We start from the raw sequence: 16,293 nt of genomic DNA on the forward strand, positions 1-16,293 counted from the left end.
AATTAAATAAATCGCTACCTAACATTTACCTCGAGGCAGCTGTCTTGATTTACTCGCTCGAGCGCGGATTTGCGGAATGATCTGTCGCGCGACATCACCTATCCCGAAGGGGGAAGGTTTCTGAACGCAGCCTTGTATTCCTATTTTAGGTGCAAAGCGTATGACACTGGTATGACACAGTGCAGCTACCGCGGACAGCCTTTACGTGTCTGAACGTGTCAACTTGCTCGTTATGTCTAAACGAAAACGATGTAATAAAGGCAATCGTATTTCTGCGTCTGCTAGTTAGTAGTGGGTGAAACAGGACTGTGCCGAATAACCGTGAAAGAAGGTGACAGGGCGGCCCTATTCCTAAGTTGATTGGAATCCAGTCCGTCGAATGGAATATGGACGCCGTGGAGATAAATACGTCGGATCCGTCGCAAGACGAGATCGCTTCACCCGTTAAAATATGCCGTGTCTGCCTGCTCGGCGACCTGATGATGCGCGACCTGTTCGTGGAGAGTGAAGTCGCGTCCCTGTCGGCGAAAGCGATGAGCTTTGCCAACGTTAAGGTTAGATGCGCAAATTTAAAGGTTAGGCGCGGACGCTTGATCCCGCACCTTTTCGCTCTTACCGTCGTTTTCACGTTCTACGTCGAATTAATGCTTCTCGCCGATGATACTCGATCGTCTTGCGATACTCGTTTCTCTATTTTCCTATTTTGCGGTGACGATTGAGTTACTTGGTTTGTCAATATGTTCCTTGCACGATGCGCTCTCGTACGTCTTATCCTTAGCGACTTTGCTGTAATTATAAAAGTATCGTAATGTTATTTTACGAATTTGACAGTATAATAAATTAAATATATGATTCGTCATTGTTAAGAGTAATGTGCCGATAATTTTGAATTTTTTTTCGAAATGTACTAAATTTTATGCTTTAATTAGATGTTACCAGGTGATGGTCTACCTATGCAGATTTGTTTAGTATGCGCTGACAAACTGGAGTTGGCATATGAGTTTAAGCTACAAGTGGAGCAAGCTGACAATATGCTTCGAGAAAAACTTGATATGAAAGAGTTATTTCTTAATGAAGCCGAAATACACTTAAATATGGTAAAACATGACAGTATGGAGGAAATGAATGTCAATGCTAATTACAAACCTAGCGTTGAGGTATTGCCAGAAGAGACAGTACATGATAAAAACTTCTTAAAAGATCAGTTGATCATTTTAGAAGCTGGAAAATTGGCAGATACAGAAGAATTACAACACAGTAAGTAAAATACAAATGTGTGAAATAATTTGTAGTAAGAAATGTAAGAAATAATTTATAGTAAGTAAAATTTAAAGTATATTGTAATCCAAATTTTATTATTTAGATTCAGAAGATGATAACTCTCAAGAAATGATGGCAAAAAAACTGCAGGAAGAATTAGCCAATGTAGAGGACACTGATGCAAGTACTCTAGATGAATCTAGAGATGAAGAGCCCTCCCATGAGGAGAATATTATTCGAAGTTGCACAGACGCTATACCAGCAGAAGAACATGATTACATTATGCAGCAGCAATGTATATTGCCTGCTGAACAACTTGCTCTTCAGGAAGAAATGCAAGAAAAAATTCAGGCAGAAATACAAGGAGAAATGCAGAGGAAAATACAAGAAGAAATTCAAGGAGAAATACATGAAGCAATGCACGGAGAAATACAAGAAGCAATGCAGGGAGAAATACAACAAGAACTGCAGAGAGAAATACAACAAGAACTACAGGGAGAAATTCAACAAGAACTGCAGGGAGAAATACAACAAGAACTGCAGGGAGAAATACAACGAGAACTGCAGGGAGAAATACAAGAAGAAATGCAAGGAGAAATACAAGAAGAAATGCAAGGAGAAATACAGGAAGATGTATCTGTATTTGTACAAGAGACAATGGCGTGCCAAGAGATATCTGAACAAAATCACGAAATTCCTGTTGAACAGAATCAAGAAACTCGAGCTGACCAAATCCAAGACATTCATGCACAAATTTTCGAGACTCAAGCTGACCAAGAAGAACAAATTCGAATTGAGCACGAAAAAGAAATTTATGCCGAGGAATCAGAAAGAATTCAGACTGATCTAAGCCAAGAGGCTCAATCTGAGCAAAATCAAAATGAGATGTTTAACGAATCGTCAAAAGTTAACATTAACGAGTCGGTAGTGGAACAAGAATCATCGCAGAATGAAACTAGAAGAAGCAAACGTAGATTAGCCCGTCGAGCAGTCACCGAGCGCGATTCCGACGAAGAGAATTATTTCGAAAATTTGAATCTCAGTTCCCGATTGAAAAAAGCACAGGCAGATAAAGCGGAAAAGATCTTTTTTATGTGCTACTTGTGCGATAAGCAATTCCTTTCGAAGAGCATCCTGAAAGAACATATGCATTCCCACGAAGAAGTAAGAAAAATATTATCTCTTAAGAAAACGCCGGAGAAACTGCAGAAGGCGCAAGGCACCGTTTGTACAAACACGCCACCATCTGGAAAGAAAGCTAATAAGTGCTTTTACTGCGGTAAAGAGTATTTGTACATAATTTCATTTATGAAACACGTTAAACGACACGAGCGGCAGCAGCTCGAGAAAGGTACAGACGATTCGATGAAGCTCGAAGTATCGTTTCTTGAGGATGAGCAAAACTCGCACTTAGATAACAAGAATTCAGAAGACGAATACAAAGAGCAAAAGAGAGGGCTAACGACAGACGATGACGCGAATGACAGCGACGACGATAAAAGAAGGAAGCGCAGTCGCGTTGAAGAATTTTCATGTACTAAATGCCCACGGAAGTTCGATACAAAACGAGGTCTGCAAAAGCATTCGAGCGTTCATAACAATTTCAAATGTAGCGTGTGCAACGAGGAATACGACACTCTGGAACAACTGAGAAATCATCGAACGAAGCACGTAGTCGAAGGTGTGCTTAGCGAGCAGGATTTGGAAATGAATACGATTACGACCAAAAGTGAGAACGTCGACGAGAGCAACAAAAATGTCGAGGATGACGAAAATAATGACAAATCCGTTGGAAATGCAAACGAAATGAAGCCCTCAACGTGTTCGATGACGTTTTCACGCAAAAAAGCGTTGTCCAAGCATAAGGAACGCAAAAATGTCGAGCATCACGGACGAATAAAAACCTATGGATGTACCCAGTGCAATAAAACTTTTAGCAACGAGCTTACGCTGAGAAATCACCTAATTGCCACGAGTCATAAAACATTTATTCAGGGGCAAGAATATGATCCAAATAAGCGTATAAAACGCGTGGCGGCGAGGGCGGCACAAAAAATTATCGACAAGATCAAGACGGAGCACGGTCTTGACGATTACGATGATAATGATGACAATATCGATTACGACGCTAAGTTGGATGGATATTATCACAACAAACGTATAATTACACCAAAGAAGTTCAATTGTAAGAAAGAGTTCGAGTGTGCGACCTGTAACAAGAGATACAGCTCGAAGCAGGCGTTGACGAAGCACATGGAGCAGCACGTAAAAGAGGAAACGGCGGAGAAGGCCGAAAAACTGAAAAAAGCTATTATGGAGAAAAAAGAAGCGCAAAAGACTAACGTCGATAATAACGACGATAACGATAATGACTCTGACTTTGAAAGCGGCCTCGATTGGCCGATGGACAATCACGAATGCACCACGTGCAAGAAGCGGTATAGCACGAAAAAATCATTGCTGCGACACCAACTTTTACACGAAGAGCCGAATTTCGAATGTGATATATGCAACGTGAAATTTTATCGCAAGGACAAGCTGAAAGCGCACTACGACAAGTGCTCGGAAAAGAATCCCGATCAAGTGAGAAAGTGCATTATCTGCAACGACACTTTCGAAAACAATGAACTTTTGCGTCAGCACAGAGCTAAGCACGTCACCGACGGTATCTTAACGGAAGAGGACTTGAGAGACATCGAGCCGAAATCTGACGAGAAGAGACTGAACGACAGGATCGGTCGGAAACGAAGGACTGACATCGTAGGACTCGAATGCACCGAATGTAACAAACAATATACTAATAGAAAGGGTCTACTGCGTCACATTCAAGTGCACGAAGGCAAGAAGTATCTGTGCGACATATGCCCAAAGAAATTCTATCGGCGGGAACATCTAAAGATTCACGTAGCCAAACACAACATGATCAAACCGTACAAGTGTACTCGCTGTTCTAAGCGTTTTATTAAGGAGGAACAGCTTAACAATCATTTGCCTAAGCACGACCGTGCGTTCAAGAAACGACAGGAGACCGACAGCTCAAAGAGATATCTCTGTGAAATATGCAGCAAGAGCTTCACGCAGTCGACGACGCTGATAGCGCATCTACGTGCTCACAAGGGTATCAAGCCTTTTGTGTGCGAGGTGTGTTCTAGGCCCTTCACCACCAACGCCTATTTAAAAATGCATATGCGTACGCATACGCAGGAACGTCCGTATATCTGCCAGTACTGTTCGCGAGCATTCGCACGTGCCGATACCTTGGCCAACCACCTAACGTCGCACACCGGCGAGGCCAAATATCATTGCAAGTGCTGTCCGAAGAACTTCCGACGATTAAAATCTCTGAAGGAACATATGTTCATTCACACGGGTCAGCGACCTTACGAATGTCCAACGTGCGACAGAAAATTCAACAATAACGGTAGCCGCTATGCGCACAGCAAGCGCTGTAAGCAAAATCTTTTACAGAATCAGAACCGAACGCAACAAATGATGCAACAGGCACAGCAGCAGCAACAATCACAGCCGCAGCAGCAGCAAGAAGAAGAGCCGCAGCCGCAGCCGCAGCCGCAGCCACAGCCGCAGCAATTACAGATACAGATACAACATCAAGAGGAGGATCAACAGCCACAGCAAATGCAGATACAAATGCAACAGACGCAATCATATCCAGTTAGATTGCATCCGACTACGATGGACCCGGCAGAAGTAGTCAAACATGCTATGACGCAAAACATCAGAACGATCACTCTAGCGAGACCGGCTGATCCTAATTCAATGCAACAAGTTGTGCCAGCGCAAGAAATATTAATGCCTCTTATACTTCCGCTTGCGGTAACTCTAACCGACGTAGGCGAAGAAGTGATACTACCGGAGGGTACAAAAATATTCACCTCTTAATCAAACGATTTTTTCCCCCCACTGTTAATTACAGTATAAGAAAGGAAAGACATGCTAATTAAAAAGCGGATAAACATGCATGTACAATGAGAGGTAGATGTGGCATTTAACGCGACGAAGGCGGTTTAGCGTGTGACGCTATGATGTGCATCGATCCTCACGCGACACTCATAATTAATATACCGCGAAGCGCCGGCCGCTGAAAATCGAGAACTGAAGGAGAGAACAGTTCCTTCCCCCTCTTCTCAATCACCACTCTTTAGATCCGGCTCAGGGTTTTGTGCGAGGATCAACGCACATCACGATAAAGTTATACGCTAACTACTGTCGCGGCAAATGCCATATCTACCTCACAGTGTATACGGTACTTTTTGAATATGATAAGAGCGAGTTTTGTTCTCCTGGCATAAAGTGGCTGTCGTTTTTATTCCCAAGGTTTCGACACGCACGAAAAATCCAAAAACGATTTCGCTACGAAAAGTCAAAGTGAATCATGTTAGCGACGGATTTTTTGTGTTGAGTAAAAAAAAAGCGTACGATGCTCCATTAGGTGTACGATAAATGTATGAATTTAATAAAGAGAGAAAGAAAGAGAGAGAAAGAGTACCATTTTAATTGTGAAACATCATATTGAAGTTTATTTTTGCAATGGTGAAGGCATTAATAAGCCATAATTTATCTAGAAATTTTAAATATATATACCTTCATATAATCGTTATGTAATACCCGGGAATAAATCATGTAAACATTTTAAAAAATGTGACAAACCACAGCAAATTTATCTCGAGAAGATCGATGTCTTTGTCACGAATGTGTGTTGCACTTGTAATATAAATTTTCTTTAAGAGATATAATATGCGGATAAAAACATAGTTTTTAAATACTTAAAGCTTAATGTATGAAATAATATTAGATTAATTTTTATTTAGTTTGCTCTTCCAGAGATCTATCTTCATTTTCTTTAATCGGACACTTCCATTTCTCATAAAAAAAATTTATCAGTGTATTAAACTTGAAAATTATAAAGCTAATGATATTTTAATTATATTTATAATGAAAGTTTGTTGCACCATATAATTGTATAATTTTATGTAATTGTATATGCAATTATAACACAAAATAATAAACTGGTAATGTAGTTATAATATTTTGTATCGTTATAGAATACTTATATCTAAAAGTAACATTAATCCTTAATGAAAAAGGCTTAATCCGACATTATTTAGTTCTAACACTGAATTTGTTAACTATTTCTTCTGTTTTTGTTTAATTAAAATATTACTAATTATCGTAGAAAAAATCTGGAATTAATTTAAACAATTTTCTTTTAATAAAAAATGCTTTTAAATTTATATTGCAATAAATGTATTAGTTTTTATTAAAAAATTATTTAAAAAATTATAAATTATGACGGATAAGTTTTGCATGTATGTTACTCTTATACATAATATTTGTTTGTGTCTTTTATAACAGTTACAAAATTAATACGACTAAATCATCTGTATAGATATATCACAATTGTTATCATATATGTAAGACATAATTATTCTTATTACTTAGTTATAAGAAATAAAGTTTTTGTTCTAATCTTATTGTGATGTATCATTATCAAAATTATTAAATTTACTGATATATCTTTAATGTTCATATTGATTTATGTTGAAAGCGTCTATAATATTAAAAATCAATTTATAATAATAAAAAAAAAAAAAGTTTATAATAATTTATATCTTATAAGGGATATAATATCCGTAACAAGAATAAAAATAATTGGTATTCATATACGAAATGCAATAAACCTTTTTTTTTTTTTTTACTAATTTGTGTTTTTTAGATTAATATTATATACAAACAGTACAAAATATTACAGATTAATAAATGCAGTATTGTATATGCTAACCTGATTTTATATAATAGTCACTTTTTTTTTTATTTTATCTCGGTTAAACAGCAAAAGTTATATTATTTCAACCGTCTATCACCCACAGGATATTAATGCCAGAAGATCCTGCATTAACTCGTCCTAACATACCATGATCTCGCGTCTTGACTATGTATAAAAAAAGTAAAAGGGTGTGGAACAAATTATTGCGTCCCTAAAATATGAATATTGTATAAATTAATAAACACACGCAATATAAATATATCTGTATTATAAAATTTTAGTTACCCGTTGTACTTCTTCGTAATCGCTCGGTAGAGAATCGCCGGATAGCGCTAAACTATAATGTGGCGGATTTATAGATTGACAGACTATTATCGGGCCTTTATTTCGCGGCAGTTCCATGCCAGATCTCGCCATATATCTCGACGTAAATGGCCTGGCGTCCGGTTGATCCAAAGGTGCTTCCAATTGTGTATCCATATAGGTCGAAATTAAATGCATTATTATCTGTAAGCCGTGCAAAGTACGTAAGAGAAAAAAAAATCAGTAAAAATTTCCACAACGATTACAATTTTTTCGATACAGAGAATTTATAATTTCCTATATACTTACTGCAGAATCCGTTGGTAAGCTGGAGTCCCACTCTTTACCATTATGAGACCCACCGCCATTCCATTTAAATTCACTCATAGATCCTCCCTTTGCAAGAGTTTTTATTCTTTTCACGAGGTATTCTTGATTATTACAAAGCTCCAGAAAGGGCACCAACATGGGCAGAGTGGGAATTACGCAGACCAAAAACTGTGCTTGTGCGAGTTTTCTGAGTCTATCTAATCCTACATGGCCCGGTTGCGAATCACTCAAACCATGACGTACTAACGTTGCGCATATATTATCTATTTCGAAAGCTACACGTTCGACGACCGTTTTGCTGAGCCACTAAAATATTAGATATTAAGTCAAGATATTAAATATTTTAAATATTAAATCAAGATATTAAATATTTTAGATATTAAATCAAGCAATTCTTATTTTATATTCTTATTTTATTTGTTTTATATCGTAATAATAACCATTCGGAGATTAGCAGTCCATTCGTTCACTTTGTTAGAGTCTACTCTATATTTTCTCCATATATCTAAGGCACCAAACGTGCCTCTAGGAGAATTTCCTTCTTCTGCAGGGCTAGTTGCTTTTGTTTTATCTAAATAACGACATAAATAATTTAAAAACATTTAAATATAAAATATAAAAGATTAAATTTAATATTTACCTATTGTAGGTGCAAGTTGATAAGCACATCTTCTTAACAATGGTGACACTTCACCGGGACTTCGAGTAGCAGGATGAGACCAAAAAGAACTCAAGAGATTAGAAGGTTGATCAACATTTGTAGACAATGTACATTTTCTTTGTTGCTCAACTTCTTTAAGATAGCTCTCGAGTTCGCATTCATCTTGAATAAGATCTTCATTTGTCAAGCTGCCATTTAAAGAAACGTTTGTAGATTTATTGAGTGATCCATTGGAGCATACTGTTGCTTTAGAAGATGCAAAATTACTGTATTTAAGAAATGGAACTGTTGCTGAATAATCCTCTTAAAAAGAAAAAAAAATCAAATATATAAGTTAAATTTTACATAATAAAATTTAAACCATAATGTAATTAAAAAAAAAATATTTTACATACTGTCACTTAAAACTGGAGATCCAAGAGTTGCTGAACGTCTGCTAAAACTTATACTAGATAAATTCAATGAGGGACTTGGCTCTGGAGTTGTTTGCCTCTGTGATACCTCATCTTTAAATAAAGGATCATCTTCTAAGACTCCTAAAAGTGGCCGTTGTCTAGGATTAAGTGTAATTGACTTCAAAGTCAGAGTTGCCCAAGAATATCGTATAATGTGATATAAGGCATTCAAAGCAAATATCGATGCCAAGCACCATTCGACCCAGTAAATTGGCTTATATGCAAATCCGCCGTAGAATCTACAAAACGAAATTAGACTTGTAAGAAACGTTATCGTTTCAGATGCGGTTTGAGAGACGAAATCTTACATATCAAAGACAATGATGCTAAGCAACGTGGTATTGATAAAAAACCATATAATACTGTTACGAGCTTTGTTTTGAGTTTGCCTTAAATCCAGTAATTGTTCCACTTGTGGCTTGGGCGTTAAAACTCTAAAAATAATATTTTTATCAGTTTTAAAATAGAGCATGCTTTCAGAAGTACGTTCTAACCTTGTCTCGTAATAATTTTGAATAAAATTTTACCTTGCGTTGGGAGATATACATTTCATAGAAGAATGAAAGTTGCTCATATTAAATAAATACTCGTTAATAATAAGTAATTATTGTAATTACTAGAAATTCTGAAATAAACAGCTAAATTAGTTTGACTAACGTACCTAAATTCACAACGTGTTTTGAAACTGCTGCCAATAATGATTTGCCGGTAGCGGATTTTCTCGAAACTAACAAAATTTAACGTTGTCTGATTGGTAATTACGAACCAATTAGGTAACAGTAAAATTTTGTAAGTTTCAAGAAACTTCACTGCAAACCATCACCGACAGATCGAGGATCGCAGTAAGTAATATATTTAAATAATAAATTAGATATATTTTAAAATAAAGTAAAACACGGTCAAATAAAAATTAAATATATACTAAAAACTATTATTTCACTCGCGACACATGGAAATTAATATTTTACAGTATATTCAACACGATAAATAAATTCTATTAAATACACTTTATTAAGATAAGAAAAAAATACTTCACGAATAAAGTTTATTAAAAAAACATTTAACAATATATAAATCGTTTTATAGTTTTAACAATAATCAGTCGACAATTATAAGCTCTACGCACTTTATGTATTTTATATATTGTATTACGTTTGGAATTCACCCAATTTTATAAGAAGCTTATTTTTAGCCACGTTGTCACCTTTAGAACACAAAACGTCTTCAACAATTCCATTCACAGATGCTTTAATAATATGCTGAAAGCAGAAAAATATAGTTAGATTATATTGCATTGATATTAACGATTTAATGTACTTACCTCCATTTTCATAGCAACGATAACAAGCAACGAATCGCCCTTTTTTACTGTATCCCCTTTATTAACGAAAACTTTATCAACTAAGCCCGGCATCGGACTTAAAGCCGTATACGGATTTTGTTCCACCTGGTTCGTAATCGCGTTTACGAATTTCGGAGTTGGAATAACCAATTGCCATTCACGATCCTATAAACGAAAATTATCTTACAAAATTTGTACAAAGTGGCATTGCTTTAATTAAACATCACAGAATTAATTAATTACCTTCGTGAATATGTGCAGCTTGTTGTTAAGTTTTACCGTTCGCGCTTTGGTGATAATCCCGTCAATTTCCGCAATTAACTCTAAACTACCATCCGTCTTCTTCAAGGTTCCAGTTACTTTCTTCCAGGATCCTAATTTGTTAACTCTCATACAGTACACATCCGGTTCGATATATTTCACGTCTATCGTGTTACTTTCTTTCCCAACATCGAAAAGAAACGTGCGGTTCAACACATGATTTAATCTAAGTCCTGTTTCCACAGCAAATGGAGTAAAAGGATTATTTGTCTCTAAGGAAATACTCAACGATTCTACATCTTCGTAAAGTATCAAAGCGAGAGTGCCTTGTATCAGTACCCTAGTAGACGTTTGTATTTTAGGAAATAACTGTTCAAAATTCTCCTCAATAAATCCCGTATGCACCTCCCCGCTTTTAAATTTCGGATGCGCGCAGAGATCCTTAATAAATTCTATATTTGTATCCAATCCGGCAATCTATAAATAAAAATTTAATTGTCAGTTGAACAGTCTATATTGTATAAAATTGAGTTTTTTTTACCGTAAATTGTATTACTTACATTATAGTCACAGAGTTTCGATACAAGTACGTTAAGAGCTTCGCCTCTATCTTTTCCCCATACTACTAATTTTGCTACCATCGGATCGTAATGTACAGACACCTCGTCATTCTGGCGTACTCCAGTTTCAACTCTGACGTTATCCGTTGATTCGGGAGGTTTTAAGTATAAAAGCTGACCGGCTCCTGGTAAGAAACCATTCCTTGGATTCTGTGATATCGCAATAACGATAAATTCATTCGATGATAAATTAATTTGCATTTATACATGTACATATATTTTTTAGCACGCAAATACGATAAGCCATTACCTCGGCATAAATTCTGGCTTCGAACGCATGGCCGTTAAGACTGATCTCTTTTTGTTTAAGCGGGAGTTCCTCACCACTCGCGACTCTCAATTGCCACTCGACCAAATCTAAGCCGGTAATTGCCTCGGTGACCGGATGCTCTACCTGAAGTCGCGTATTCATCTCCATAAAATAAAAACTGTGAGTATTTCGATCTAATATAAACTCCACAGTTCCAGCGCCTACGTATCCTACAGCTTTAGCAGCACGCACAGCTGCTTCTCCCAATTTCTGTCTTAGTTGTTGGGAAATGCCAGGCTGTAACATAATAAAAATCAATTTTCCATCGTTTAATAAATCGCGATAATGATAAAAAAAATATATATACGTACAGCAGGCGCTTCCTCAATCACTTTCTGGTGTCTTCTTTGTACAGAGCAATCTCTTTCAAACAGATAAACTACATTCCCATGCTTGTCAGCAAAGATCTGCACTTCTACATGCCTTGGCTCAGTAACATATTTTTCTAAAAGCACTGCCGAATCGCCGAAAGCTTTTTCGGACTCGGTTCTTGCAGATTCCAATGCCTCAATAAAATCAGACTCTTTTTGTGCAATTCTCATACCTTTCCCACCACCACCACGTACAGCTTTAATCATTAATGGAAAACCAATCTTTCTGGCTTCTGCTAATAACGTTTCATTATTTTGATCCTCACCATGATATCCTACAAAAGTATTAAATGTTAGAAAAATATAATTTTGATTCTTAGATTATATATTTTTAATATTTTTATATAAAGATAAATATCTTTATATAAAAATATTAAAAATATATAATGGAAAAAATATATAAAATACCTTCTATGATAGGGACTCCAGCTTTTGTCATAATAGCTTTTGAGGTATTTTTTATACCCATATCTCTAATTGCACTGGCTGGTGGACCTATAAATATAATATTTTCTTTTTGGCAAAGCTCTGCAAATTCTGTATTTTCCGAAAGAAATCCATATCCTGGATGCACAGCTTGACATTTTGCCTGTTTGGCTACTGATAAAATCTTGTCTTGTCTCAAATAACTTTGACTAGATTGAGCTGGACCAATACAGTAAGCTTCATCAGCTTGTTCCACATGCATAGAATTTCTATCTGCCTCACTGTATACTGCCACAGTCCTTACACCAAGCTTCTTTGCAGTTTTTGTTATGCGACATGCTATCTCCCCTCGGTTTGCTATCAAAATCTGTAAAATAAATTGATAAATTAGCATCTCCTGAGCACTACTTAATTGTATGAGAAACTAACTTTGTTGATCTTGTTGATTTTTAGAGCTGACTGATGTAAATTTCGGACATACAAAATTAGTTGGCTCCTATAATTGTGTCGATACGATAATTAATATTCAATTAAAATAGCATACATATAATATTAAAAAAAAATATATATCGTGCTACTTGCTTGTAAAATACTGTTTTCAATTTTTCAAAATGATACATGGCTTACGCTTTCAGCTTCACAAATGCATAATAATGTGGCAGAGCAACTAGTAGCTGAATTTTCTCAATTGTACGAACGTATTTTTTCGCATATTGTTCAGCTGTAAGGAAGGACACATGCATACGCTAACATGACTGTTATTATCATCAAATCACTCACCTTTGACCTGATAACCAAAGTAAAACAAATTGTAGAGCTGGTAAAGTGACGGTCTAGCTATGCAAATTACCGGCCAAGCCGTTAAAAGTTTTGCAAAAATTCTGTCAGAGGGCGGATCCGGCTTCCGTCATTGTCGTTGCGTATTTTTCGCTACGAATGCACGGAAGGATCTCTGGATGGGAAGGTTTGTTACCGATATTTTAATTCGTCCTGGTCTTCGAGGTCGATGCTTACGAGGATCGCAATCCGTATCCCGCCAGCAGTAGCGTCCCGGTGTCGCTTCGACTAGAGAGTCACGAAGATAGTCGTAATTAATTTGATTATTTCCTTTATCATTATTCTCGAACCTCTTCTTACATTCTGGAAATGGCAGCCATCGATGAATCCTATTTTAGATCCTAATTGATCGTTGTAGGGGACCGCGAGAAGAAAGTCATCGAGGCAATACAAATCGATTACTTTGAAGATGCGTTTTGCCGTGAGAGATGCCTAGGAGGATAGAGGAATACTTATAGAGACTTGGACGTGATTTCTTAACCGAGTTAGGCACAAAATTACGGTATATCAAAGCAGTTGTTTGTCCCAAGCGTTAATTTGGTTGGCACCGTTACTAATTTGGCTCCTTTGAGTTAGCCTGATGATCCTGCAAATCCTTGTACAACCTTTGTCGACCGAGCCGTTTCGATTAATTCTGAGAGAACAGGATTATTGATACTGCTCTTATAGACAGAAGACAAGATAAAGTCTACAGCATTGTTACATAGGCCAATTAGTATTTCGATTCAAAGAATGAATTAGGAGCTAAAGACTTATTTAAATTAAAGTTTTTATTTAAATGAATCCAAGAATACGTTGACGAATTTGGTATACTTTCGAATAACTAATCAGCATAATTGTAATAATGTAAGTAAAAATAACTATTTGATTTGATAATAATTATATATATCCCAGCAAGCATAATATTACATGTACGTTACATGTATAATTATTGTGTTTACTGGGGTGTTGTATATATTTAATAGTAAATTAATAAATAAAAATCTTTTAATTTTGTGAACGTAGCTTTTAATTTTTTTTTGTCTTCTCAGGACTAAAGAGCAGATACCTGTAGACAAGTTACACAAAGGCAGATCGAATGGATCCGGGATCTCTGTGTTTTGTGGATACCTGATTTCGCGTGCGAAACCGAGGCAGAATCGAGTATACGCGCGTAATCACGCATTATCGCACGCGTGTTTGCATTTACGGATGCGTGCACGTTCGCGCTTTCGCGCGCGTACGTAAAGGACCACCGACGCCACACGGAAATCCGGATTTGCGTGCACACAGAGCGGTACAACCGCACACGCGCGCACAAAAGGGGAGATTTCGTACGGCCGGTGCCAGATTGATTTGGTTTACCTAAACCACTATCCCGTCTCTCCCCTTGTGAAAATCAGAGGGAAAGAGAGAGAGAGAGATAGAAAGGGGGGTGCCGTGGATACCGCCCTGAATTTTCTACCGGCAAGTCGCGGCGAGGAAGGGTGTTTACTCAAGACACGACAATTCATTACGTAATTGAATTGAATGAGCCCTCTCCTTCGCTCCGCATTGCCCATCTCTATCTAAAGCGTTCGGCTCGAATGTGTACGCGTGGAATGCTCAGGCACGCGTGTGCGTGGTCTACGCGAGCCTAGGGGTGGACCGGAACTCAGAGATGGATTAAGGGTTGGAAAGGGCCCTGGAAGCTGACGTAAATGGGTGTCGTCTGCGAATGTAAAGTTTTCAGAAGTGTCCCTGCGAATAGCATCTTTAAATCGTAATTGCTCAATGATATATTTTCAGTTACATTAAATATGGACATGGTAAGAACCTATGAACCCCATAGAAGCATAATAATTCTATAAATTGTTCTGCAATTAATACTGTCTCAAGGCAGATACGTTAATCGAATGGAAAATATTAAATGAAACGAGATTATGAATTCTCAGCGGTTTTTACAGATAGAAATTGCCTGATTTTACAAGATATGATTGCGATCAAACATCGGGATGTAAACTGAAAGGAATTTAATTATTTAATTTCTTTCAGAAGCTGCAGTGTATGTCTATTGTCTCGGATGATGCTGTACGTGAGTTCGCTACGTCCCTGGTACACCGAAGTCCCCCGTTCACCGACATCGCGCGGCGTCTGCACTCCTCTTCTCCGAGACTGGGGAGCTCCAAAGGCTGGAACCGACCGGAGGGGCTGGTAGCGAGAGCGACCGAATTAAACGATTAGTTAAACTGATTTCGAGTTAGGCGAATGAATAAGTAATCGGATTTCTCGTTAAGGTAATCGCATTGCGCCCTGATTGGCTCCGTCTGCCTGCGTTATAGGCCGCACTCCCGGCATTTTGCCCCTCTCTTCATCCCGTTTACCCTCGTCCACGTCGATGTGCCATTCTCCCTTCTCTGCCCTCCTTCCTTCTCTCTTTCTCTTTCTCTGTAAGGGTGAAGCGAGGGTGTCCTCTCATCGTTTGCACGGGGTGTCCTCGCGCATTCCCATTGTCACCGTCTCATCTCCCGGAAATTGAGAAGCACAAGCGTTTCCAGTAATGTACACGCGCCGACTTTTCTACTCGCATTTCGTTCATTATCTTGTTGTTTATCGCGCGCCATCAATTATATTCATTTAATTAGCGCAATCGATTTTGAGAGTGCTGCAAAATGTCGACATCTCAAACGTATTTTTTTTAACGTAAATTTTGATATTTTTATTGAAACGCTATTCTAATCTTATCTTTACTTAATTTTAGTTGATTCTTAACTTAGTATATTTAATTAAAAGTTGAAACAGAACTTTTTTTTTATTGCAATGACTTAAACTTTAAAATTAAAGAAAAAAGAATCAAATATTGAAAGTATTACCTGTTTCAAATTTTGTTTAAATGTATTCGTATATCTATTCATACTTTTCGACCAGCTTTTATCATTCTCGCTTCCGGTTCGGTTATATCCTGTAAAGCGGACCGACAACGTGGAGTCTGCTAGTAGCCCGAGTAATTACATTCCCCAAACGCAATCCCATTTAAATATTGCCGAGTTTGGCAGCGACAAACATGATGCACATGTTCCAGGGTCGCATACACCTAACGCGAGGAGAGAACTACGGAGTATCAACGCTGTTCGCGAAAGAGAACAACTCTGGTAGATTTAATATCGTGCTAAACGATATAGATTTACCGATGGAAGGCAGCGAATATTGGATGTCATTTCCGGCGAGACTGGTGCAACAAACGCGACGTATTTTATTGAAGACGATAAATTGCTGCTTGAGAAATCGAGATTGGCAAGAACGAAATCGAATTTACGTCGAGCCGACGTACATCATCCTGACGGCTCTGTGAGTTCACTTACGCATCGTCGAAA

At 37.5% G+C, this 16,293-nt stretch overlaps 3 protein-coding genes and 1 long non-coding RNA gene across 5 annotated transcripts; 2 read left to right on the plus strand and 2 right to left on the minus strand.

Annotated features, from left to right (window-relative positions):
• The first annotated feature begins 146 nt into the window (after nucleotides 1–146).
• Nucleotides 147–6,872, plus strand: LOC139106979 (zinc finger protein 62 homolog). Its single transcript, XM_070664139.1, has 3 exons — nucleotides 147–554; nucleotides 930–1,257; nucleotides 1,364–6,872. The coding sequence occupies exons 1-3, from the start codon at nucleotides 387–389 to the stop codon at nucleotides 5,158–5,160; spliced, it is 4,293 nt and encodes a 1,430-aa protein (XP_070520240.1). The 5' UTR covers nucleotides 147–386; the 3' UTR covers nucleotides 5,161–6,872.
• Nucleotides 6,873–6,896: 24 nt separating this feature from the next.
• Nucleotides 6,897–9,510, minus strand: LOC139107120 (transmembrane protein 209). The gene is made up of 8 exons (XM_070664445.1): nucleotides 9,322–9,510; nucleotides 9,103–9,228; nucleotides 8,735–9,033; nucleotides 8,319–8,642; nucleotides 8,119–8,249; nucleotides 7,658–7,984; nucleotides 7,331–7,552; nucleotides 6,897–7,256 (listed from the first exon to the last, which is right to left on the minus strand). Exons 1-8 carry the CDS (start codon nucleotides 9,366–9,368, stop codon nucleotides 7,128–7,130), a joined length of 1,605 nt encoding a protein of 534 aa, XP_070520546.1. The 5' UTR covers nucleotides 9,369–9,510; the 3' UTR covers nucleotides 6,897–7,127.
• Nucleotides 9,511–9,822: 312 nt separating this feature from the next.
• Nucleotides 9,823–12,922, minus strand: Mccc1 (Methylcrotonoyl-CoA carboxylase 1). Of its 2 annotated transcripts, XM_070664317.1 has the most exons (9): nucleotides 12,752–12,897; nucleotides 12,554–12,620; nucleotides 12,107–12,491; nucleotides 11,639–11,973; nucleotides 11,268–11,564; nucleotides 10,958–11,167; nucleotides 10,380–10,874; nucleotides 10,116–10,301; nucleotides 9,823–10,053 (listed from the first exon to the last, which is right to left on the minus strand). In XM_070664317.1, exons 1-9 carry the CDS (start codon nucleotides 12,865–12,867, stop codon nucleotides 9,943–9,945), a joined length of 2,202 nt encoding a protein of 733 aa, XP_070520418.1. In that variant the 5' UTR covers nucleotides 12,868–12,897; the 3' UTR covers nucleotides 9,823–9,942. The 2 variants fall into 2 exon arrangements, with proteins under 2 accessions (XP_070520418.1, XP_070520428.1); XM_070664327.1 differs by lacking the exons at nucleotides 12,554–12,620; nucleotides 12,752–12,897 and adding an exon at nucleotides 12,905–12,922.
• A 619-nt stretch (nucleotides 12,923–13,541) lies between these two features.
• LOC139107308 (uncharacterized) lies at nucleotides 13,542–15,469 on the plus strand. The gene is made up of 3 exons (XR_011546495.1): nucleotides 13,542–13,807; nucleotides 13,993–14,748; nucleotides 14,975–15,469. It is a non-coding gene; the product is annotated as an uncharacterized lncRNA (long non-coding RNA).
• The last annotated feature ends 824 nt before the right edge of the window (nucleotides 15,470–16,293 follow it).

Source organism: Cardiocondyla obscurior, linkage group LG01 (assembly GCF_019399895.1).
Source record: "Cardiocondyla obscurior isolate alpha-2009 linkage group LG01, Cobs3.1, whole genome shotgun sequence".
Taxonomy (NCBI): Eukaryota; Metazoa; Arthropoda; class Insecta; order Hymenoptera; family Formicidae; genus Cardiocondyla; species Cardiocondyla obscurior.

Coding starts and splice junctions, on each gene's coding strand:
- LOC139107120 (XM_070664445.1), bottom strand. CDS start 9,368: ATGAGCAACTTTCATTCTTCTATGAAATGTATATCTCCCAACGCAAG. Junction 9,229..9,321: donor TGTATATCTCCCAACGCAAG/GTAAAATTTTAT, acceptor TATTATTTTTAG/AGTTTTAACGCCCAAGCCAC. Junction 7,553..7,657: donor GCTTACCAACGGATTCTGCA/GTAAGTATATAG, acceptor CACGGCTTACAG/ATAATAATGCATTTAATTTC.
- LOC139106979 (XM_070664139.1), top strand. CDS start 387: ATGGACGCCGTGGAGATAAATACGTCGGATCCGTCGCAAGACGAGATC. Junction 555..929: donor TGAGCTTTGCCAACGTTAAG/GTTAGATGCGCA, acceptor TGCTTTAATTAG/ATGTTACCAGGTGATGGTCT. Junction 1,258..1,363: donor TACAGAAGAATTACAACACA/GTAAGTAAAATA, acceptor TTTATTATTTAG/ATTCAGAAGATGATAACTCT.
- Mccc1 (XM_070664317.1), bottom strand. CDS start 12,867: ATGCATGTGTCCTTCCTTACAGCTGAACAATATGCGAAAAAATACGTT. Junction 11,974..12,106: donor TGGAGTCCCTATCATAGAAG/GTATTTTATATA, acceptor ATACTTTTGTAG/GATATCATGGTGAGGATCAA. Junction 10,875..10,957: donor CGAAACTCTGTGACTATAAT/GTAAGTAATACA, acceptor TTTTATTTATAG/ATTGCCGGATTGGATACAAA.